Source organism: Heteronotia binoei, chromosome 11 (assembly GCF_032191835.1).
Source record: "Heteronotia binoei isolate CCM8104 ecotype False Entrance Well chromosome 11, APGP_CSIRO_Hbin_v1, whole genome shotgun sequence".
NCBI classification, from domain to species: Eukaryota; Metazoa; Chordata; class Lepidosauria; order Squamata; family Gekkonidae; genus Heteronotia; species Heteronotia binoei.
This window is the reverse complement of record NC_083233.1, coordinates 84125956-84147939: the sequence shown is the minus strand read 5'-3', so window position 1 is coordinate 84147939 and position 21984 is coordinate 84125956. Positions and strand designations below refer to the sequence as shown.

General features: G+C 52.2%; 1 protein-coding gene across 1 annotated transcript in view; it reads right to left on the bottom strand.

The window, feature by feature from the left end:
- MYO18B (myosin XVIIIB) overlaps window positions 1–21984 on the bottom strand; it is a 156822-nt gene that overhangs the window by 90770 nt on the left and 44068 nt on the right. The window contains 5 exon segments of the mRNA XM_060249021.1: window positions 4922–5081; window positions 6976–7123; window positions 10709–10789; window positions 11628–11820; window positions 16988–17078. Coding sequence (XP_060105004.1) covers window positions 4922–5081; window positions 6976–7123; window positions 10709–10789; window positions 11628–11820; window positions 16988–17078 — 673 coding nt within the window.

The following is a 21984-nucleotide window of genomic DNA, read 5'->3' as shown; positions in this document are numbered from 1 at the left end:
TAATTTATATCCCACTCTCCCCGCCAAAGCAGGCTCAGGGCGGCTCACAACATAATATAAAATACAAAGATTACATAATAAAACAACAATCTACAACATTATACAATTTCCTTAAAATTCCCTTAAAACCATCTAATTAAAACCAACAATTTCATGCGATCGTACTCGGTGCTACATTTTCAAAAATATCCGATCTTGCTCATTTACAGATTTTCGTAACGGTACAGCAGAATCCACATTAAGAAAAGGCCGGCTGAAAGAGGGTAGTCTTGCAGGCCTTGCGGAACTGAGCAAGACTCCGCAGGGCCTGCACCTCCTCTGGTAATTGATTCCACCAGTGGAGAGTCATGATTGAGAAGGCCCGTTCTCTTGCCGTTTTCAGTTTAGCCTCCTTCGGCCCAGGGATTATCAGTAGATTTTGTGAACCTGATCTCAGCACTCTCTGGGGTACATATGGGGAGAGACGGTCCCTAAGGTAGACAGGTCCTCGGTCATATAGGGCATTAAAGGTAATGGCCAGCACCTTGTAACAGATCCGGTACACAATTGGCAGCCAGTGCAGCTCCCGTAGCCTCGGCTGTATGTGCTCCCACTTAGGGAGCCCTAATAAGAGCCTGGCTGCCACGTTCTGCACTAGCTGCAGTTTCTGGGTTCAGCACAAGGGCAGCTCCATGTAGAGGGCATTACAGTAGTCAAACCTCGAGGTGACCGTTGCATGGATCACTGTTGCCAGAAAGGAAGGGAGCCAACTTCTGGGTTTAAACTCTGAGATTAAAATTCTGAGATGAAATAAAATAAATAAAACACAATTTTAAAAAGTCCAGCAGTGACTCATTAGCATATTAGACCACATCCCCTAATATTAGCATATTAGGTCACACCCTCATGATCCTTGCCGGCCAGCCAGGCCCCAGGGACACCACTACATAGTGCAGCTGGGCTAGCAATCCCCAAGGGCCAGACCAAGTGATCCCGAGGGCCTTTTACGGCCCTTGGGCCTGACCTTTCCCACCCCAGTTCTAAATGATTACCATGCAGATGATTGGGGGGGGGGGGGGGGGATTTGGTCACGTCAGATGACAGGACTCGGAGTAATGGATATAAACTACAGCAAAGGACGTTTTGATTAAATGTGAGGAAGAACTTCCTGGCAGTGAGGTGCGCTTGACACTGGGATGGTGGTTCTTCATTGTTGGAGGCTTTTTAAAGTATTGATGGGATAGCTACTTGACAGGGATGTTAGAACAGTGGTTCCGGTAGAGAGTTGGACTAGATGACATGTCATGGAATCATAGAGTTGGAAGGGATCTCCAGGGTCATCCTAGACCAACCCACTGCACAATGCAGGAAATTCACAAATACCTCCCCCCACACACACCCCCAGTGACCCTTGCTCCATGCCCAGAAGATGGCAGAAAAACATCCAGGATTCCAGGCCAAACCGGACGAACCTCGTAGTGGCGAACAGCATTTCCCAGGGTGTGTAAGAAAGGGCCACGAGAACTAAGCGTTGATGCAGCCCTTCCTGCCCTCCTTCCCATGACCTGCCTCATTCACAGAATCCACATTGCTGTCAGGCGGCCATCCAGCCTCTGTTTAAAAACTCCAAGGAAGGAGAGCCCACCACCAGCCTTGAGGACAGGTGCGGGGTGCAGCCTTCCACTCTGGAGGGGAGGGGGAAGCACAAGGCAAGCCATGAGAGGAGGGGGGAGAAAGGTCTTCTGGAATGGCCTTCCACTGGCCAGGCCTCCTGGGGCAGGAGAGCCTCTCTGCAGGCTGAGAGAAACAGGGTCCCTTCTGCATGCCCCTCTGGGGCAAAACCCTCGGGGTGCTGAAGGATACCAGCCTAAGTCTCCTTGATTGGTTTTGCATCCTTTCCACGTTGCAGCCCCCAGCTGGTTCCCAACCACCTCTAAAAATCGTTTTCCGCTTCCTCATTGTCTTCTTCTGGGCATTAATGGGAAGCGAGCTGGAGGAGGGAGAGCCACAGATGGCAGCGGCTCTGCTTGCCTCCAGCAAGAGCGCGGCCCCCCCCCCCCCCCACTATTAACTTTGCTCTCCAGCCCCAGGGAGACACTTTTACAAGTTCCAATTCCAATTAAAGCTCTTTGTTCATTAAGGAAGGGATGCTATTCCTAGCGCATAACAATGCTCATTGACAAAGCGCATAATTGCTGGATGGGGAGGAGGAGGAGGAGGAGCGGGCAGCCACAGAGAAGGAGGAAGCAGCCTGCCGCAACACGCAAACTACTACCTGGGGGTACATTGGCTTCATTGCCCAACTCCTCTCCTGCCCTCCTTGGTTCCTAGCGCTGCTGGCTGCCGCCTGTGCCCCAGACCGTGATGCCACGCTTCCTTCACGCACAGCGCAAACAGGCATAAGGGAACGCAGCAGCTGTGCCCACAGCACAGTGAGACAGCTATGTCTGTGGACGAGCACCAGTGCCTATCTGTGCCCTGCCACGCATGAGAAAGCAGCAGCCAGGAGAAGGGGCAGCCAGGGCAATGGAGGCACCAGGAGCAGCAGGGGTGCAGACCTGCCCTCTGCCACAGGGTCCTTGTGTGGTCCTGGCCAACTCACTCTCTTCAGACCTGTTTCTAAAAGGGGATGACTGCAGCCCGCCTCACAGGGCTGTCGTGTGGCTGATATTCCTATGGAATGTTTTGCAAGCTGTAAGTGCCCTCTGAATTGAACAGCAGCCATGGGGCCAGCAAGGGGAGACAGCCAGGGAGCTCATCTTCTCTCCACCCTGCTGAGCCTGAGCCCACTTCAGAAGGCCCATCCAGCCCAGGTCCTGCTCACACAGGGGTCATGCCCCCAAAGAGTAGGACTGCAAGAGCATCCTCCCACCCAGGTTCACCAAACTCTATTGAAAGAGGTACTGGAGGGAGAAGAAGATGTCCATCGTGATTGGTAGCTCTTGATAGCCCCGTCCTCCATGCATTTGTCCACCCACCCCTCCTTAAAGCCTTCTGTCAGCAGCCATGACCACTCCTGTGGCAGCAAGTCTCACAAATAACCCATGAGCTGTGTGAGGGAATACTTCCTTTGTCTGTTCTAAGTCTCCCACCTTTCCGCTTCAGTGGATAACCCCAAGTTCTAGTATTATGGGAGAGGAAGGAAAACTTCTCCCTACCCACCCTCTCCACCCCATGCATGAGTTTATAAACCTCTTATCCAGGGGTCGTTTTGTATAAAAATAGGTGGTGGAGCTCATTAGCATAACTCATTAGCATATGCTGCCCTACCACCACCAGCCCAAAGCAACCCCACGCAAGAAAGGAGAGCCCTGGGTGGGCGAGGCTTGCTTGGCCTGGTTAGAGATCCAGTCAGCCCAAGCAGGCCTCGCTTGTCTGGGGCTCTCCGTGGCTGCCCCCCCAGTCAAAAGGCCAGCAAGCCACCCGCTGCCCAATATCACATAAGTAGTGGAGAAAGGGTGGTGTGGGCTTCTCCAGGGGTTGATGAGGGCTGCTGGGGGCGAGGCAAAACTCCTGGAGGCTGGCTGGCTGCCCACTCTCCTCACCCAGGGATTGTTATGCAGCTGCACCTCCTATTCAATGGACAAGGTAGGTGGGGAGGAGGAACCCTCAGAAACCCTCAGAAAGGTTCAGGAGCTGTGCTCCTCGGAGCTCCTGCTGAATTCAAGGCCTGCTCTTATCAAGTCTCCCCTTACTGGCCTTTTTTCTAGGTTAAGCAGCCTGAAGCATTTCAACCGCTCCTCACAGGGCAGCGGCTCCAGCCCCTGGATCATTTTGGTTGCTCTTTTCTGCCCCTTTCCAAGTTCTACAATATCCTTTTTCAGGTGTCATGACCAGAACTGAATACAATATTCCAAATGTGGTCTCACCATATGTACATCTAAGGGCAGCACGACAGCGACAGTTTTATTCTAGGTTCCTGTTCTAATTATGGCCAGCATGGAATTGGCCTTTTCAAAGCAGCTGCACGCTGGGCTAACCTTTTCATGGAGCTCTCCTCTATGACCCCAAGGTCCCTCTCTTGCCACTGGCAGATCAGAGGTGAAGTTGGGATCATTTGCCTCAACATGCGCCACTTTCCACCTCATTGGACATTTCCCCAATACCCCCCGCCTCATTGCCAGAACTGACCCTTTATTGCTCCTCTCTGCTTCCTGTTTTTCGCCAGTTCCCCACCCATCAGAGGACAATGCTCAGCTGAGCCTCTCTCATTAGAATTAGAACATTAGAATCATAGAGCTGGAAGAGACCTCTAGGGTCATCTAGTCCAACCCCCTGCACAATGCAGGAAACTCACAAACACTTCCCCCTAAATTCACAGGATCTTCATCGCTGTCAGAGGCCATCTAGCCTCTGTTTAAAGACCTCCAAGGAAGGAGAGCCCACCACCTCCCGAGGAGGAAACCTGTTCCACTGAGGAATCGCTTTAACGGTCAGGAAGTTCTTCCTAATGTTGAGCCGGAAACTGTTCTGATTTAATTTCAGCCCATTGGTTCTGGTCCTATTTTCTGGGGCCACAGAAAACAATTCCACCCCATCCTCTAGATGACAGCCCTTCAAGTACTTGAAGATGGTGATCCTATCACCTCTCAGCCGCCTCCTCTGCTGGCTAAACATCCCCAGCTCCTTCATCCTTTCCTCATAGGACTCGGTCTCCAGACCCCTCACCTTCTTAATTGCCCTCTGAATGTTCCAGCTTGTCTAGATCCTTCTTAAAATATGGTGCTCAAAACTGAACACAAGACTCCAGGGGAGGTCTCACCAGAGCAGAGTAAAGCGATACCATCACATCATGTGATCTGGACACTAGACTTCTGTGGATGCAGACCAAAATTGCATGTGCCTTTTTAGCCACAGGGATGCTCGTCCCGACCCAGGGATGTTCCTTCCGTCCCGGCCCTGGCTGGCACACAGACTCCTCTGCCTCAGCAGAGACACTCACATTTTGGACTGCTGCAGAAGCTGGATGGCGTTCTCTGCAGAGAGGTTCCACTTGGCCTTGGCCACCCAGCCGGTGGCATCGTAGCGGACGGGGTCTTGGCCAAGCTGATGGGAGATCTCAAACTGCAGCGGCTGCTCACACTTGCGGAGGAATCCCTGCTCTGGAAGGAGGAAGCATCAGCCCTGTGAGCAGGTGGCAGCAGTGGGCAAGTGAGAAAGCGCCGCCACCCGGGGAGCCTTCCTTCAGAGGCACCGGCCTGTGCACCTGCCAGCGGAAGCTGCTGAACCGGCTGGGCACTGCGCACGTTCTGCAGACCTCCGAGGTCTCCCCACAGCCCTCCTGCCCCCCACCACTCCCCATTTGCTCTCCTTCTCCTCCTGCAAAATGTGTAGCCTGCATCCGCCACCCTTTTCCAAGCGCAATTTTAAAAACCAGGAAAGCAGAATGTCCAAAATTTGCAGAATGGAAAGTGTTTGCAGTCTTGAAGAGGAGGGGAGGTTATACTTCAGAAGTATTTGTTTTTATTTATGTATTTGTCTTTATATATTTATAAATGTATTTGTCTTTATTTATTAATGTATTAACAATAATTAATTGTTTCATTGATTGATTGATGTCTTAACAAGCCAATGAGCCAGCAATCTTGGACAGTCTTACAACCACCACCCTCTGTTTCCATCCTCACGTAGAAACCACAACTGCCAGAAATGTAGCTGCAGCCAAAGTAAGAATCAATGTATTTTTAAAATGCCCAGGCTGCCTCTCCAGACACCTGGAGTAAAAACAATATAATAAAACCATAAAAGCAACAACATAAAATTATCACTAATGAAAGATGCCATAAATACAAACTAGGGGCATAAAAGCCAACACAAAACCATACTCAGCAGACTAAAGTCATATTCATCAAGCTGTCCTCAGGTTTGCAGCAGGGCATAAAGCCAGCTGAGAATGGGGAAACCCCTTTGTTCTAAGCCTGGGGAAGCATTTCTGGCCTGGCACCTAAAGCCATAGCCAGGTGTCAGGTGAGTTGCGCGGAGGATGGCATCTGAGAGCCCAAGGGCCACGGCTGAAATGCCCACTCTCTAGCTGCCACTCACCTCTGAAAGTGATGCGGGGCACAGAGAGCATGAAAGGCTCATCTTATTGGCCAGCTGGAAAACAGGGGAGGAGTCTGCCGGCCCTTCCTGCACCTTGGCCCCAAACTAGGTAGGGCCTTAAAGGTAAGATGCAGCACTTTGAATGGCGCCTGGAAACAGACGGGCAGCTGGGGCAGACCTTTCAGCACAGGGGTGATGTGATCCATGCAGGCCTGGCACTAGGGGTTCTGCCGTCCCCCCCGCCCCCCCCCAAGGACTCTGAAAGTGACATCATCACGATGGCGTGCTCTGCTGGCCCAGCCAGGTCCCTCTGAAGGGGAATGAACTGAAACAAAGGAAGAAGCACACAGCTGGCTGGCTGGGCAGCGGCTACCCACATCTTTCTTCCGTTCATTCAGCGCGAGTGGGGACGGGGTGGGGGCACCTGTCCCTGCCCCCACAGAGAGGTGGCGCCCCAGGCGGCCACCTACCTCACCGACTCCCACCCGCCAGCCTGGATCCATAGACCCGGCCTCCGGCAGTAGCCTGGCTGCCACAGTTTCCAAAGGCTGTCTCCACTTCCGCTGTGTCGCCTGGCTGTGCTTGGGATGGATCACCATGGTCTGATCCTGCTTCCCAAGGAACGGCTGCATCTTGTTACATCTTAGAACAGGGGTGGCCAAGGGTAGCTCTCCAGATGTTTTTTGCCACAACTCCCATCAGCCCCAGCCAGCATGGCCAATGGCTGGGGCTGATGGGAGTTGTAGGCAAAAAACATCTGGAGAGCTACCCTTGGCCACCCCTGTCTTAGAAGATGTTCTTAGGAGGCCGCAGGTGTCTAGTCTGGGAGGCACACCTGGGGCTTGACGTCCAGAAATGGAAACTCTCTTATCCTTCAAAGCTCAAAAATGACTCTTCCACTGCCCCCAAAACTTCCCACTGCCCCCCCTGACACCTCCCACCCCCCAATCTTACCTTCCTTGCATATCCCTTCCTTCACGAAGTACGAGCAGAGGCGATCGAGTGCAGCACCGTCGCTTGAGCCGTGGATCAAGGCCTCCTCGTCCAGAATCCAGAACAGGCCCTTGGGCTCCTCTGCCTGGCCCCCAGCTGAGACGTGAACCTGCGGGGGGGGGAGGGGAGAGAATGTCCCTGTGGCTCTCCAGGCTCCCTGGCTCAGGACGAGGCAGAAGGGCTTCCCTGCACAAGAGAACCTCACATCCCACCAGCCCCAGGAGATGGATCTCGCCTAGCGTTGCCAGCCATAGGTGGGGGGAGGGGAGGGCTGCCAGCGCCAGGCTGAGAAACTCCTGGAGATTCAGGGATGGGGTGCAATGCCACAGAGTCCACCCCCCAAAGCATCTACAGATTTCTGCAGTCTGGAGAGCAGCTGTAATACTGTCGGGATCCTCAGCTCCCACCTGGAAGTTGGCATTCCTAACCACACCCCCCCCCCCCATGGGTCCTCACATCTCTCCTGAAGCAGATCTCTTCTCTCAATGGAGGCCTCCTTTTTCTCTCCCACACTCAAGGTGCAATTTTGTCACTGAGGAAAATTCGTTTCTCCTTCCCAGCAGAACATCAGCTCCAATCACCTGTCCCGTCTCAGCTGCAGTTCTGCAGGCACCTTAGTCACCAAGCAGGCCTCACCTGTGCCACCCCTCTGCCCGTCAGTGCCACCACCAGGCCGCCTGCAGCAGCGGACCCCACCTCCAGCGACACCAGTGCTGCTCCCGGGTGGGCCTCCAATGAGCATTGGTTTGGTTTGTTAGTCTCCCCATTCCCCTCCATGGGCTGTTTGTCTGCTTCAGGCAAGAGAAGTCTGGTGCTGCCTCTGCCGCCCCCCTCCCCCCCCCCCCCCCGCCAGCTGGGCCTGGTCTCTGAGGCTGGAGGGCAACTTTGGCTCCAGGCTGTTTCAGCCACCTGCAATAATCAGATTCCCCAAGACCCACATGAGGATTCAGCATCTCCCAGTTTGGCTCTTCCAAGCTGGGAGGCAGGAAAACAGCAGCCACCACTGCCCCCTCCACTTTGCCGTCTAGCCCATCAGCACATTCTGGCCTGCCTCTGTGTAGCCACCCTGGCCTTCCCTTGGGGGCCTCCTGTCCAAATGCTGACCCTGCTTAGCTTCTGAGATCTGGTGAGATCGGCCAGCCTGGGTCATCCAGGACAGAGCAACAAACAAAACAAGTTGTCTATATGATACATAGTTAGGCTTGGATCCAGTAGCACTTAGATACCAACAAGGCTTTTGGGGTGTAATGAGATTCTGAGAGGCAAAGCTCCCTTGGGCAGATATAACAAGGAAAAAGGTAAAGGTATTCCCCTGTGCAAGCAACAGTCGTTTCCGACTCTGGGGTGAGGTTGCTTTCACAACGTTTTCACGGCACGCTTTTTACGGGGTGGTTTGCCATTGCCTTCCCCAGGCATCTACACTTTCCCCCCAGCAAGCTGGGGACTCATTTTACCGACCTCAGAAGGATGGAAGGCTGAGTCAACCTGGAGTCGGCTACCTGAAAACCCAGCTTCCACCGGGGATTGAACGCAGGTCGTGATGTGAGCAGAGCTTAGAACTCTGCGCCACGGGGCCAAGATATAACAAACACAGCCATAAATAAAAGAGAGCTCTTGGCCCTTTGCAATGCTTTAAATGTTTAAATATGTAATAATAATCTAAACTCTTTTTTATTATTTGCTGTGAGCCGCCCTGAGCCATTTTTATGGGAAGGGCGGGATATAAGTCATAGAATAAATAAATAAAAATAAAAGCAGCCTCCTGACCGGTTCCCTTTTACTACAGCCCTGCTCCTTTTTGCCTCCTGAAAGATCTCCTTTGACTCATTCTGCAGACTGACAGGAAGTGGGGGTGGGTGGGGGTGGGGAGTATCTTCCTGGCCTCTTTAGGCAGCCGCTGCACAAGACGGGAGCCGCCACAGAGAACACTTCTGTGTGGGCAGCTGCTGTTCTCACTCATTGGCAGAGTGGCCCCTTCTGCAGATTCTACTCAGGCGTGTGCAGCTCTCACAGTGGGGCATAAAGGGGGGAGGTGGCCCTTTAAATAACTGTAGGAGACAGTCAACACCTCAAACTAAACCTGACAACTAACAGGACCAGATCAGCCAGGTCAAGGAAGGGGGCTGTCTTCTAGGCATGATGAAGATGGCAGAAAGCATTTTTTGTTGCTGAGTTAACTTGCTTCTCCAGCAATGCTCCGGAATCCACTAAGACCCCTAAACTCTTAACTGAGCCCCCCAAAAAAAGTCAGCTGAACCCCATCAAATGTGGGAACCCCAACGTCCTCCAAGACCCCAACGTTCCCAACCAACATCTCCTCCATCTCGTCACGTTTCAAGTTTCCAGCGGATTTCAAGGGCTCCCTGAGGTGATCCTTGCAAGGTTTCAGCAACCAGAGTGGCCAAGGATCCAGAATACAAGCGGTGGCCATCAGACCCCAAGGTCCTGCCATTACCCATCATGGCCACAAAGTCCCATGATCCATAAGCAGACCAGGGAGTGCACTGGCCACTATGGCTGCTTGAGTTATATTGTGGATGGCATTCAGATCACAAAGCCTTAGTGATATTTTAGCAGCAAAAAAAACTTTACAGGATTGTCATAACTAATCATCATCAGGTCCTGAGAATTTAAGGACTCAAACCTCAGAGCTAACAAGTGTCGAAATACCTTAAGCAGCTGAGCTGATCGTGAACTAGCTGTCACAACAGTGGCAGAGAAATAAGAATCCTTTGCGGAACCACTGTTACCTCAGAAGCCTTGCTGTGTGGTACCCTCACTCAGAGTCACTGCAAGTTTTCTGCCACCAGCTTTCCAGACATCTCCCTGCTCTCTCCAAGTCACCAGCTCCATGATGAGCCCAGGGGATAAACCAAGGGGTCCCACCCCCCAAAAAAGAGGGAGAAGACAACAGAGGGCAGCCCTTCGTATCACTTCCAGAAGCTTCACAGTCCAAGCTCCCACCCCAGCCTTGACTGAACTATCATCTGGGATCCTAAAATCCCACAGAACATTCCGGAAGTTCTAAGTCTCTGTGGGTGGCCCATTTTGACAGAGAGGGGAATGCTGGGCCTACCTCCCCCAACTGGAAGGCAGAGCTTCACTCCACCACCTCCCCAGGCTAGCTCCAAGGGACGACGCTACCACAAAAAGGCTGCAATGGAAACAACCCCGCAGATTCCTCTTTGAGACGGCGTGGGGGGTATGTTCTGGTCAAAGGGGAAAGTACAGGAGCCCCACAAGTTGGACTTTGAATTGGTACCACATGATGTGGAAGCTCCCACTGTAAGTGTCCATCTGGGGCAAAATTCCGACGTGGAAGGGGTCCACGTTTCTCCTGAGCAAAAGAAGTTGCACTATGAGCCATGGCAAGGGCTGCTTGAAGGGCAGCATCGGCTCTTTTGGAGAGCTTTTTCTATCTCCCCAGCTGAAAGAACCTTCCTGTCAGGCCCACAACGACCATTCACTTCCAGCCACAAACGCATGAAAGCTTTTTGGGTCAGCTCTCCCTTTGCTATCACGGGAAATACTTGGGTTGCCAGCAAACACAGCAATGCCCTGCGCAAGACACAAGATCCCTCAGCTGGGGCAGGGGGGTGTATAAAGGTGTCCCTTCCTGCCACTTGAAGAGATCGTGGCCATAGCAAAAAGACAGCCCTTACTCTATCCCTCCCAACCCCCCCCCCATTTTTACCTTGGATGAGTTTTTATCCATAACAGCCACCGTACTTGCAGGAGAAAGATCAGGCAGCTCAAAAGCCATCTCGATATTTTCCTAGAAAACATTAACGAGAAACTTTCAGTCTACATTTGAGAGAGAGAACAAAAGAACACATTTCTTTTTAAAAATAATTAAATAAAAGACACCCCCCCCCCGCCCCAAACCCTTCCCGCATCTTCTCTGTTGCGTGCTGACATTTTGAAGGTTCCTGATCAAAGTTTACCTCTGGAGCCTCTTTGAACTGCCAGCTCCTTTGGAGCCAGGATCCGCTGTGCCCCAGGCATCCTGTCATGCAGGGAGACAGGCACCGAACAAGCGGCAACACACACACACACACGCGCGCGCTTCATCAAGAATGGACAGCCTTTACAATCAGAGGGATATGCAAGCACCTGGATGCTTATTGAAGGGAGTCAGTCTTGGCTGGGCTGGTTTGATTCTAAGTGGAAGACTCTGCATTTACCAAACCAAAAGTCTTTTATCTCCAGAGCCACCTTCGGTTAGGCCTGGCCGGTCTGGGCCCAGGGGATGGATGGGAAGGGCCGTCTGCTCATCTGCACACCCTCCCCTCATTAAAAGAAAAGTGCCCAGTGCCTGGAGACAGGGCCTTTTCAACAGTGGCCCCTGGAGTCTCCTCCAATGTTTCACTTCCCAGACTTGACTGCTCTGTTTTCATATCCTTATTTGTGAGCTGTTCCCTTCAAAACACATGAAACCACACTCATGGCAAAGACTGGTGCTGCCTCAATTCTGCTTTTGTCCTTCTGCCCCAGTGAGTGAGCATTTTAATGGTGCTAATGCAAGATGCCCCCCGGAAGGGTGGGAACAATTCCCTCCCCAAACTCACACACGCACTTTTCTTTGGCCCGAAGTCTGCCACGTAGGGCCTCACCTGCCGATAGCGCTCCAGCGTGGCCACGAAGGTTCTCTCGTAGAAGAGCATCTGCAGGCGGTCTTGAGCGTAGTTGCGGCAGAGCTCTTCAAAGGTCGCTGCCCTCTCCTTCCTCTGGTGCCGTGGGCTGCAGAAGCCGGGCGTGTCCACCACCATGATGGAGGCCATGGAGAGATGGTTCGAGGAGAAGGACCTGCGGGACCACAGGCAGAGCAATGGGACATGGGGAGCCACGAGGAAGGCTGTGAACACCAAGGTGGGGGGGCGCATATATGCCCCTGGCAGGCGGGGTACAGCAGCTCCAGGCCGAAAGTACGTGGCCCAGGAGGAAGAAATGTCCTTCTGTCCTATGGCACACAGGCTTGCCAAGTCTATCGTGGCCACCAGCAGGGGATGGGAAGGAAGGGATGCAGCCTTCAACTGAGGGGTGACATGATCGCAGTTTACAAGATTATGCACAGGATAGAGAAGGTAGAGAAAGACGTCCTTTTCTCCCTTTCTCACAATACAAGAACTCATGAACACTCAATGAAATTGTTGAGCAGTCGGGTTAGAATGGATAAAAGGAAGTCCTTCTTCACCTAAAGGGTGAATAACATGTGGAATTCACTGCCGCAGGAGGTGGTGGTGGCTACAAGCATAGCCAGCTTCAAGAGGGGAATGGATAAGCATATGGAGCAGAGGTCCATCAGTGGCTATTAGCCACAGTGTATTGTTGGAACTCTCTGTCTGGGGCAGAGATGCTCTGTATTCTTGGTGCTTGTGGTGCAACAGTGGGAGGGCTTCCCCACTGGTGGACCTCCTGATGGCAGCTGTTTTTTTTGGCCACTGTGTGACACAGAGTGTTGGTCGGGATGGGCCACTGGCCTGATCCAACAGGGCTCCTCTTATGTTCTTATGTGACACAGAGTGTTGGACTGGATGGGCCACTGGCTTGATCCAACATGGCTTCTCTTGTGTTCTTATGTGACACAGAGTGTTGGACTGGATGGGCCATTGCCCTGATCCAACATGGCTTCTCTTGTGTTCTTATGTGACACAGAGTGTTGGACTGGATGGGCCATTGGCCTGATCCAACAGGGCTTCTCTTCTGTTCTTATGTGACACAGAGTGTTGGACTGGATGGGCCATTGGCCTGATCCAACAGGGCTTCTCTTATGTTCTTATGTGACACAGAGAGTTGGACTGGATGGGCCATTGGCCTGATCCAACATGCCTTCTCTTATGTTCTTATGTGACACAGAGCGTTGGACTGGATAGGCCATTGGCCTGATCCAACATGGCTTCTCTTATCTTCTTATGTGACACAGAGTGTTGGACTGGATGGGCCATTGGCCTGATCCAACATGCCTTCTCTTATCTTCTTATGTGACACAGAGAGTTGGACTGGATGGGCCATTGGCCTGATCCAACAGGGCTTCTCTTATGTTCTTATGTGACACAGAGAGTTGGACTGGATGGGCCATTGGCCTGATCCAACATGGCTTCTCTTATGTTCTTATGTGACACAGAGAGTTGGACTGGATGGGCCATTGGCCTGATCCAACATGCCTTCTCTTATGTTCTTATGTGACACAGAGTATTGGACTGGATGGGCCATTGGCCTGATCCAACAGGGCTTCTCTTATCTTCTTATGTGACACAGAGTGTTGGACTGGAGGGGCCACTGGCCTGATCCAACATGGCTTCTCTTATGTTCTTATGTGACACAGAGTATTGGACTGGATGGGCCATTGGCCTGATCCAACATGGCTTCTCTTATGTTCTTATGTGACACAGAGTGTTGGACTGGAGGGGCCACTGGCCTGATCCAACAGGGCTTCTCTTATGTTCTTATGTGACACAGAGAGTTGGACTGGATGGGCCATTGGCCTGATCCAACAGGGCTTCTCTTCTGTTCTTATGTGACACAGAGTGTTGGACTGGAGGGGCCACTGGCCTCCAGAGTGTGGAGGTGTGCTGCAATCCCAAGGGATCCCCCAGCGCCACCTGGAGGCTGCTGGCCTCCCTCAGCCACGCTGCCCCTGCTTGGGAGAGACAAGAGAGGTCTTTTGAAGGGAGTCGTTCCATCCCCCTCCTTCCTTCCAAGCAGAGGCCTCTCCCTCTTGCCCAGAGAAGAAGGCCAGCGGGCAGGTAGGAGGCCAAGAAGCAAGGCGGTGCGTGACTGAAGCAGAGAGGAGAGCAGGACCCTTGCTGCCAAGGGAAGCAGCCGGCTCACAGTGTGGCAACGTCCCATCGCTGGGAGGCAGGGCAAGGCAGCCTCTCAGCCTGGTTCCCAGAACAAACTGGGCATAGATCTAGGATTTGCTCCGGGTATTTCATTCTGGAACTCTTCTGGCCTCTCCTGGGATTCCAGGAGCACAGGGCAACTGAAGTCCAGCATCAGCTCAAATGCGAGCAGCGACATTTTTGTGACATACAAAACCTTGCAGCAGGAGAACTTAGAAGGCACCGCGGGCCCTTTGGCGCTTCTGCAGAAAACCCAGCAGCACGCAAAGCTCTAGAGACCGGGATCGCCAGCCCCCTTCTCCAAGAGGGACATGCAAACATACTGTGTGTGTTTTAAAAAAATGAGTTGGTTTCTCCTACACCAAGCTTCAAGCGAGGCTGAAACCATTTTCAGCTGTCTCAAAAACTGCCAATTTCTGAATTAAAACAGAGGCACAGAAAAGTCTTACTCATCCCACCCCCACTCCCCAGAAGACTTCATTTATTGGGTCATGATCATTCAAGTCATGACTGAAGAAGGAAGATTGACCTGGCACAGTAAGATGGCCCCTCTTGAAGCCAGGGGGCAGAAGAAGAACCTGGGATGTTAAACGGAGTGGGTGGTGAACCACACAAATCAGCCCTGCGGGAGACAAACCCTTGGGAAGAGAGAGGCCTTGGCCAGCCTGTGTGGTATAGTGGTTAGAAGAAGAAGAATTGCAGATTTATACCCCGCCCTTCTCTCTGAATCAGAGACTCAGAGCGGCTTACAGTCTCTTATATCTTCCTCCCCCACAACAGACACCCTGCAAGGTAGGTGGGGCTGAGAGAGCTCTCACAGCAGCTGCCCTTTCAAGGACAACTCCTGTGAGAGCTATGACTGACCCAAGGCCATTCCAGCAGCTGCAAATGGAGGGGGAAGAAGAAGACAGCAGATTTATACCTCGCCCTTCTCTCTGAATCAGAGACTCAGAGCGGCTTACAATCTCCTATGTCTTCCCCCCCACCACAACAGATACCCTGTGAGGTGGGTGGGGCTGAGAGAGCTCTCACAGCAGCTGCCCTTTCAAGGACAACTCCTGTGAGAGCTATGGCTGACCCAAGGCCATTCCAGCAGGTGCAAGTGGAGGAGTGGGGAATCAAACCTGGTTCTCTCAGATAAGAGTTCACACACTTAACCACTACACCAAACTGGCTCTCTGAACCATGAGCTGAGGGATCCAGGTTCAAATCCCCACTCTGCCATGGAAGCTCACTGGGTGACCTTGGGCCAGTCCCACACTCTCAGCCTCACCTACCCCCCCCCCCCCGCCCCCGGGGATCTTGCAAGGATCAAAAGAAGAGAGGAGAGGAGAAGAATGTGGTTAGCTAGCTCACTGTGGGTCCCCTTGGGGGACAAAAGCAGAGCATAAAATAAAAAAATAAAGCATTAAAAGAATGGAACATAATGGGGGGGGGAGGAAAAAGTGACATGGGGAAGAGATAAGAGGGCTTTAATTATGTTCAAATACTGTGACTGGCTCAGAACCTCTAGAAGTCAGTGGGCCAGAACTCCTAATTAAGTCAGACTGCACACTGGCGTGCCTAACTATGCCAGAAGGGAAACTCCCCAGTCTCACCCTTGACAACGCTGATGGGGGAGCAGCCAGGGGTGCCCCAAGGAGGCCACCTCCTCCCCTCCCACTGGATCCCACCCCCATCTTCAGCACCACAGCATCGCCTCCTCCCCCAGCAGGGGCCCAGAAGGCTATCAAAGGGTGCTTTCAGACAGCAACTGATTGCAAGTAGATTCTGCTATCCTGTCACAGCAAAAATCCAGTTGCAAAGTGTGTTATTTAGTGTGTGCGAACACACCCAAAGTATTACCCCTGCTGCCATCTCCCCGTAGGAGCGTGTGGAGCCCCAGCCCATGGTGAGCTCCCACCAGGAACTCCACTCCTCATGAAGTTGGAGTCATGGAAGGGAACACTGCCCAGCCCCCCCCCCCAGCTTGTAGTGAGGCTCCCCCACCCCTGCTTCTGAAGCACAACATGCAGGTAACCTTCCCTTCCATTCTGCAAAGTCACATCCATTATTAATCAGTAAACACCCTCCGTTCTCCACATGGCACAGATTTCCTCCCTGCCACCTCCCCCCTTTTAATGAAAAATAAACCCTTTGTATTTAGAGCTACTCAGAAGGCAACAGGGAGCTGCTCTTAGAAAAAGGTCGCAGCAGGAAGCCGCCCAAATGGCAACTCGAATCTACTCTGCTGCCAGGAGGAGAGAGGGGGCTAATTTGCAAAGACCCTCCTGTAGGAAGCTCTAATCCACAAAGACTCCTGGCTAACAAGAGCCTTTGCATGCCGAGAATGTTAACTGCTTTGAAAGTCTTTGAACTACCCGTCGTTGCCTTGAAGGCAAAGCAAAGCAGGTAAAGCTGGAACTGGATTCTGAACTAACTGGCAAGACTGGTTTGCTGCCCTGCTGGATACGAGACATCTTGTGAGACTGGCGGCTCCCCCTCCCCCTCCCCCCTGAGCCTCACAGGATAAATCCATCTGAGGAGAAGGAGAGAGAGAGAGAAAAAATGGAGGCGCTTTTGCTCAAGGATCAGAACTAAGCACAAGTTGATTGCTGGGAATCACCTTGGAGCAGGTCTAATTTCTACATCAATACATTGTTCATACTCCTAGCAACATCACCTCTATCTATACCATTGTTTTAAGACTCAGGCATGTCCATGTTTTGGACACATGAGTCCCCCCCACCACACACCCACCCACCCACCCGAGGCTCTCGTGGCAGAGAGGACTGAAAACACTCTCCTCCTTCCCCAAGGCCCCACCACTCTCTGCAACTATCCAAGAGCACCTTTCTGAATACCTACATCTGTGCAACACGTTCCTATGGCAAAGGCAATTACCCAGAGCACCAGGCAGAAGTATTTAAGGGAATGCGTGGCTTTCTCCATTGTAGGCAACATTTCTGCTGCGACAAGAGCCAAGTTCTTTGTTCTCCCAATTTCAAAATATGTCTTTTTTATGAGCATCATGGGTGGAGGACAACACAGACAGCAAGCCGTAACTCCTGGCTAGTTCTTTGTTGCCTGAACTACTGCAAAGTCTTGCCTGCATGCAAATGAGACATGCCTGAAGCCAAGCCTTCCCCCACCTGTTGATCAGAGACACAAGAGCGGCAAACAGCTCCTCGTAGAGTCCGGCAGCCATCCCCTCAACGCACTCCACACCGGTCATCTTGGGACCTAGAGATTGGAGGAAGAGACAGATGATGGCCTTGCTTTCCATCTCGGTCTTCAGGGTGGGAGTCTTTGCTCCCCGCCCCCCCCACCCCCCGCAACTGCCAGCTCCATTTTGCTATCAAAGCAGCTTCACCCAAAACTCCTCGTTATTTCTTTGGGATATTTCTGTGCTGCCTCTTCAGAGACTTGCTTGAGGGCAGCTTACAATTAAGAACACACCATTTAAAACAAGCCACTGGACAGAACCAGCATAAAACTGTCCATAAAACAGAAGAGGCCGTTTATAAGTTGGCAAGATCAACCCCTGATTGAAAGCCAGGTAGAAAGATGTGCTTTTTTCCTGGCACCCACAAGAAAGTAAAGTAGACACCCGGCAAACCTCCAGGGAGAGGGCATTCCAAGGGTGAGATGCCACAGAGAGCCAGTTTGGTGTAGTGGTTAAGTGTGCGGACTCTTATCTGGGAGAACCGGGTTTGATTCCCCACTCCTCCACTTGCAGCTGCTGGGATGGCCTTGGGTCAGCCATAGCTCTGGCAGAGGTTGCCCTTGAAAGGGCAGCTGCTGTGAGAGTCCTCTCAGCCCCACCCACCTCATAGGGTGTCTGTTCTGGGGGAAGAAGATAAAGGAAATTGTGAGCCGCTCTGAGATTCGGAGTATAGGGCAGGATATAAATCCAATATCTCCTTCTTCTTGTCTCCAGGGGCCACCTGTCTCACCTGTGAAGGTGGGGGGGCACAGAGAGCAGGGCTTGAGTGGCAGATCTTCACTGGAGGCCTGGAGGGGAAGGGCCATCTCCTCCCCTCCCGTTGGAGCCAGAACACCAGTTAAAATCCACAGAGATGAGGCATGAGGTGACTAGAGACAGGGCATTGAAACCACAGGGTTTGGAGCAAAAGACCAATATGATACTGTCCCATTGGTTCCCTGCTGGAAAGGACACTGCAGATTGGCATGATGGAAGGCAGGCCTCCCCCTTTCTCATCCCCCATCCCGTCAAGCGGCTGAGGGAGGTGGGGGCCCAGGCCACCTCCCTGCAGCTTAACTCTTCTCTCCCCCCATCCTGTGAACCAAAATGCATGACCAGAGAGACACAAATGGGGACTCAGATGCCTGACCTGAGTGGTTTTCACACATAGGATTGGTGTCACTCACTTGGGAAGTGTTGTTCTGGGGGGAGATTCCCTTTTCACCAGCAGAAATGGCTGTGTCCCCACAACAAGTCAGATTGGGGACCCGTGCCTCGACCCACTTCACACCTATCATGTATTCTGGCCCTGAATTGGGCCTTGTGCACCTCAGAGTTGTGTTGCCCGCAGGGAACTTGCAAAACAGAATTTTGGCTGAAAAGCTCCAAGGCCAATTTGGAGAGGAAGCAAAAGTAGAGAAGGAAGATCAGCTGCCAAGGGAGCTGGTGAGCTCCCCCTCCCTGACAGTCTTCAAGCAGCAGCTGGGCGAACCCTTGTCAGGGATGCTCTAGGTTGATTCTGCATCGAGCAGGGGGTGGACTAGATGGCCCCTTCCAGCTCTGTGAGTCTATGATTCTAAATGATGGTGCAGTGGGAAGAAGTATGTCATTATATTCCACACAATCTGGAGAGGAACAGAATGTGCAGCTTGGCCCACGTACTGCCAGGAACCAGCATGGAAAAACTGCAAGGGAGCAACCAAAAATCATAAGGTTGGGAGGTCTGTAGCCTCCTGCCAAGCAGTCTTTTCTGCAAAACTCAGGTGGAGTCTCACCCCCCCCCCCCGATGTTTATAGCACTCAACAGCTGTTTTCCAAAGGAAGCAATGCTGAGCTGGGTGCCTGCCAGGACATGGCAGCCTCTAACCCAAAAACCTCTCAGCACCCCCCCCCCACCCCTGCACTTCTTCGATATTTCTCAGACCTGCTCAGCTGTGAAGCTTTGGGGAAAGTTAGGATTTTCCCACCCATCTGGCAGCCATTTGCCTTGCCTGTGGCCCAGTGGTCCTTTAAAAAAAAAAAAAATCAACTACTGCATATTATATAACAATCAGGGCCTTTTTTTTTTTTTGAATAGGAATGCACAGGAACGCAGTTCCGGCTGGTGTCAGGGGTGTGGCCTAATATGCAAATGAGACCCTGATGGGCTTTTCCTACCAAAAAAGCCTTTTGTGAAACAATGGGGATGTCAGGGTGTGTGGCCTAATATGCAAACGAGTTCCTGTTGGGCTTTTCCTACAAAAAAAAAGGCCCTGTATAACATTATAGCAATATTTAATCAAACAAGTTTCTAGCAGCTTCAGTTGCTAGAAGGGGGAAGGCATGTCTCCACAATGAAAGGGGCTTTGGACTTACTTGTTGTGAATAATGCAAGCTGGGAACTGGGAGAGCCGGGTGCACCCCAGACTGTGAGGACATTCTATCACTTGGAACCCTGGCCTGGGCAAGAGGTCATGGTGGCTGCACAGGGACTTGTGTGCAGAAACTGTGAGGAAGCCATCTCTGTAGATGGGACCACCCCTGCCACCAAGCAAACTAGGTGATTGCCTAGGGCGCCAACCTTCTGGGGCGACAAAGTGGGCACCCCCATGTGACTTGGATATGTCACCAGTGCAGGGGGGGGGGTGCCAGAAGTTAGTCTTGTCTAGGGTGCCAGAGTGTCTCGGGCCAGCCCTGTCTGTGGAAGGCCTGTTGTCCATGTGCTATACTGGCATCCAGCAGTCCCAGCAACCAACAGGGAAGCCCCAGAGGCCCATCCCCAAGTGAAAATCTCCTGAGTTGGATCTAGGGACCTATTCGTTCACTCTTCCCAGCACCAGGATCCTGAAACCACTCTTAAGGTGGCTGAATTGTGAGCTTGGCTTGGCTGATAAGGAAGCTTCGATCGCAGTGCTTATGAAAGTTAAGAATTGTGAAATTGTTTTTGCATGTTTTATCTGTGTTTTGCTTGCGCTTTTATGTTGGTTTTGGTTGAACTTGGGTTGTTATGTCGTACACATTACAAAAAAATCCCAGCTTCAAGAACAGGCGAATGGGATCTGAATTTGCTGAGACTAAAATGGAAAAAGATCTTTCCAAGGGATGGTGGCTCAGTGGTAGAGCATCTGCTTGGGAAGCAGAAGGTCCCAGGTTCAATCCCTGGCATCTCCAAAAAAGGGTCCAGGCAAAAACCTCAGCTTGAGACCCTGGAGAGCCGCTGCCAGTCTGAGAAGACAATACTGACTTTGATGGACCCAGGAGGGTCTGATTCTGTAGAAGGCAGCTTCATATGTTCAATGCAAGGAAGTAAGCAGTGGGGTCCCACAAGAATCGGTATTGGGACCTGTACTCTTCAATTCATTCATCAGTGATCTGGAGCTGGGCGTGAGGAGAGCAGTGGCCAGATTTGCAGATGACAGCCAGTTCTTCAGGATGGTGAAGAAAAGCCAGGCTGGCTGAAGAGTTCCAAGGGGACCAACTGGCCACCAACTGGGTGAGCGGGCGACGACAGTGTGGCAGATGACGTTCAGTGCTGGGACAAAAAAAAATCCCCGCTTCAAGTCTAGGCTGCTGAGACTGAGAGGGACGAAAGATCTCAGGAGCGGAGAACTCAGTGAAGGTGTCGCCCCAGCCTCCTGCAGCAGTGCAAAAGCCAAGACCTGTGTTAGGATATTAGGAAAGGGATGGAGAATGAAACGACCAATGGATCCATGGCAGAGCCTCATGTGGAATCCTGTGTCCGGTTCTGGTCCTCCTGGTATCTCCAAAGGGTCATTGCAGAGCTGGGGAAAGTGCGGAGGATGAGGGGAGGGGAGGGGGCTGGAGCCCCTTCCCTAGGAGGAAAGGCTGGAGAGGCTACTGGGACCTTTCTCTTTGGAAAAGAGACAGCTGGAGGAGGGGGGTGGCAGCATGATAGGGCCTTAAAAAATTACGCAGGGAGTGGAGAGAGTTGACAGAGAACTTTTTCTCCCTCTCCCCAAATACTAGGACGCTGGACTAGATGGACCACTGATCTGATCCAGCAGGGATCTTCAGATGTTCTTATGTTGATAACCAAAACAAAAGAGGCAGCCAGGTGGAATCTGCTGGCCACTTAAGACTGCTGGTGGGGGGGTGGCTTCTATGGCCCTTGAAGCAGCAGCAGCTGCTTCCTTCTGCCTTCATCTGATTCGAGGAGAGGGGATAAAAGGAGCACCTGGAAATACTGGAGGGGGGGGAGGGAGGTGTGTGGAGAGGTAGATCGGGCAGCTCTTCAAGCATTTTACAAGCCCACATCCACCCTGGAACCTGAGCCAGTTGCTAGGAAACCAGCCTTCAGCTGGTACCTTTCAGAGACGGCTTTCTGGGCTCTTTCATGGCAGATTGCGGCCGTGAACACTGGATGTATCACAGTGCGTAAAAATAAGGAGCAGAGCAGAGAAATTAAGTGGGGGGATTGGGGGGGGGGAGAACAGCCAAAGAACTGGCAGGGAACAGCAGCTGCCTGGTTCCAACTTTCAGCAGGCAAGTGGGGTCCTTGCTGCCTGCCTGCCTTCAGAGTCCGTGGAACCAGCCCTATTCCTCTCCCCCCCCCCCCCTATCTCTGGCATTTGCAATTCAAAGAGGCATTTGCACAGAAGAAGCTGGCTTAGGCACTCTGCCTTCCTGCCTGGTTTCTGGAAAGGGCTGTAAAGAAAGGGGGATTTCAAAACAGCCTCCCCCTCCTTTGTGTTTAAGCATGAAACAAAACACGAAATGCTACAACACACACCTCTGATTGCCCTGATTGTTGGGAGAGAAAGGAGGCAGAGTTGGACTCCTGTCGCCTGGGAGGAGGAGGAGGGCGCCTGCTGCAGCGCAGGAGATGCGTGCACAGGTTGCAGAACAGAAGCAGGACTAGGGGGGGGGGCAACCTCCTCCCCATGAAAGATTTGGGCGTGTCCCCACATCCATTCCTCCCCTCCCCACAAGTGGCAACACAGAGAA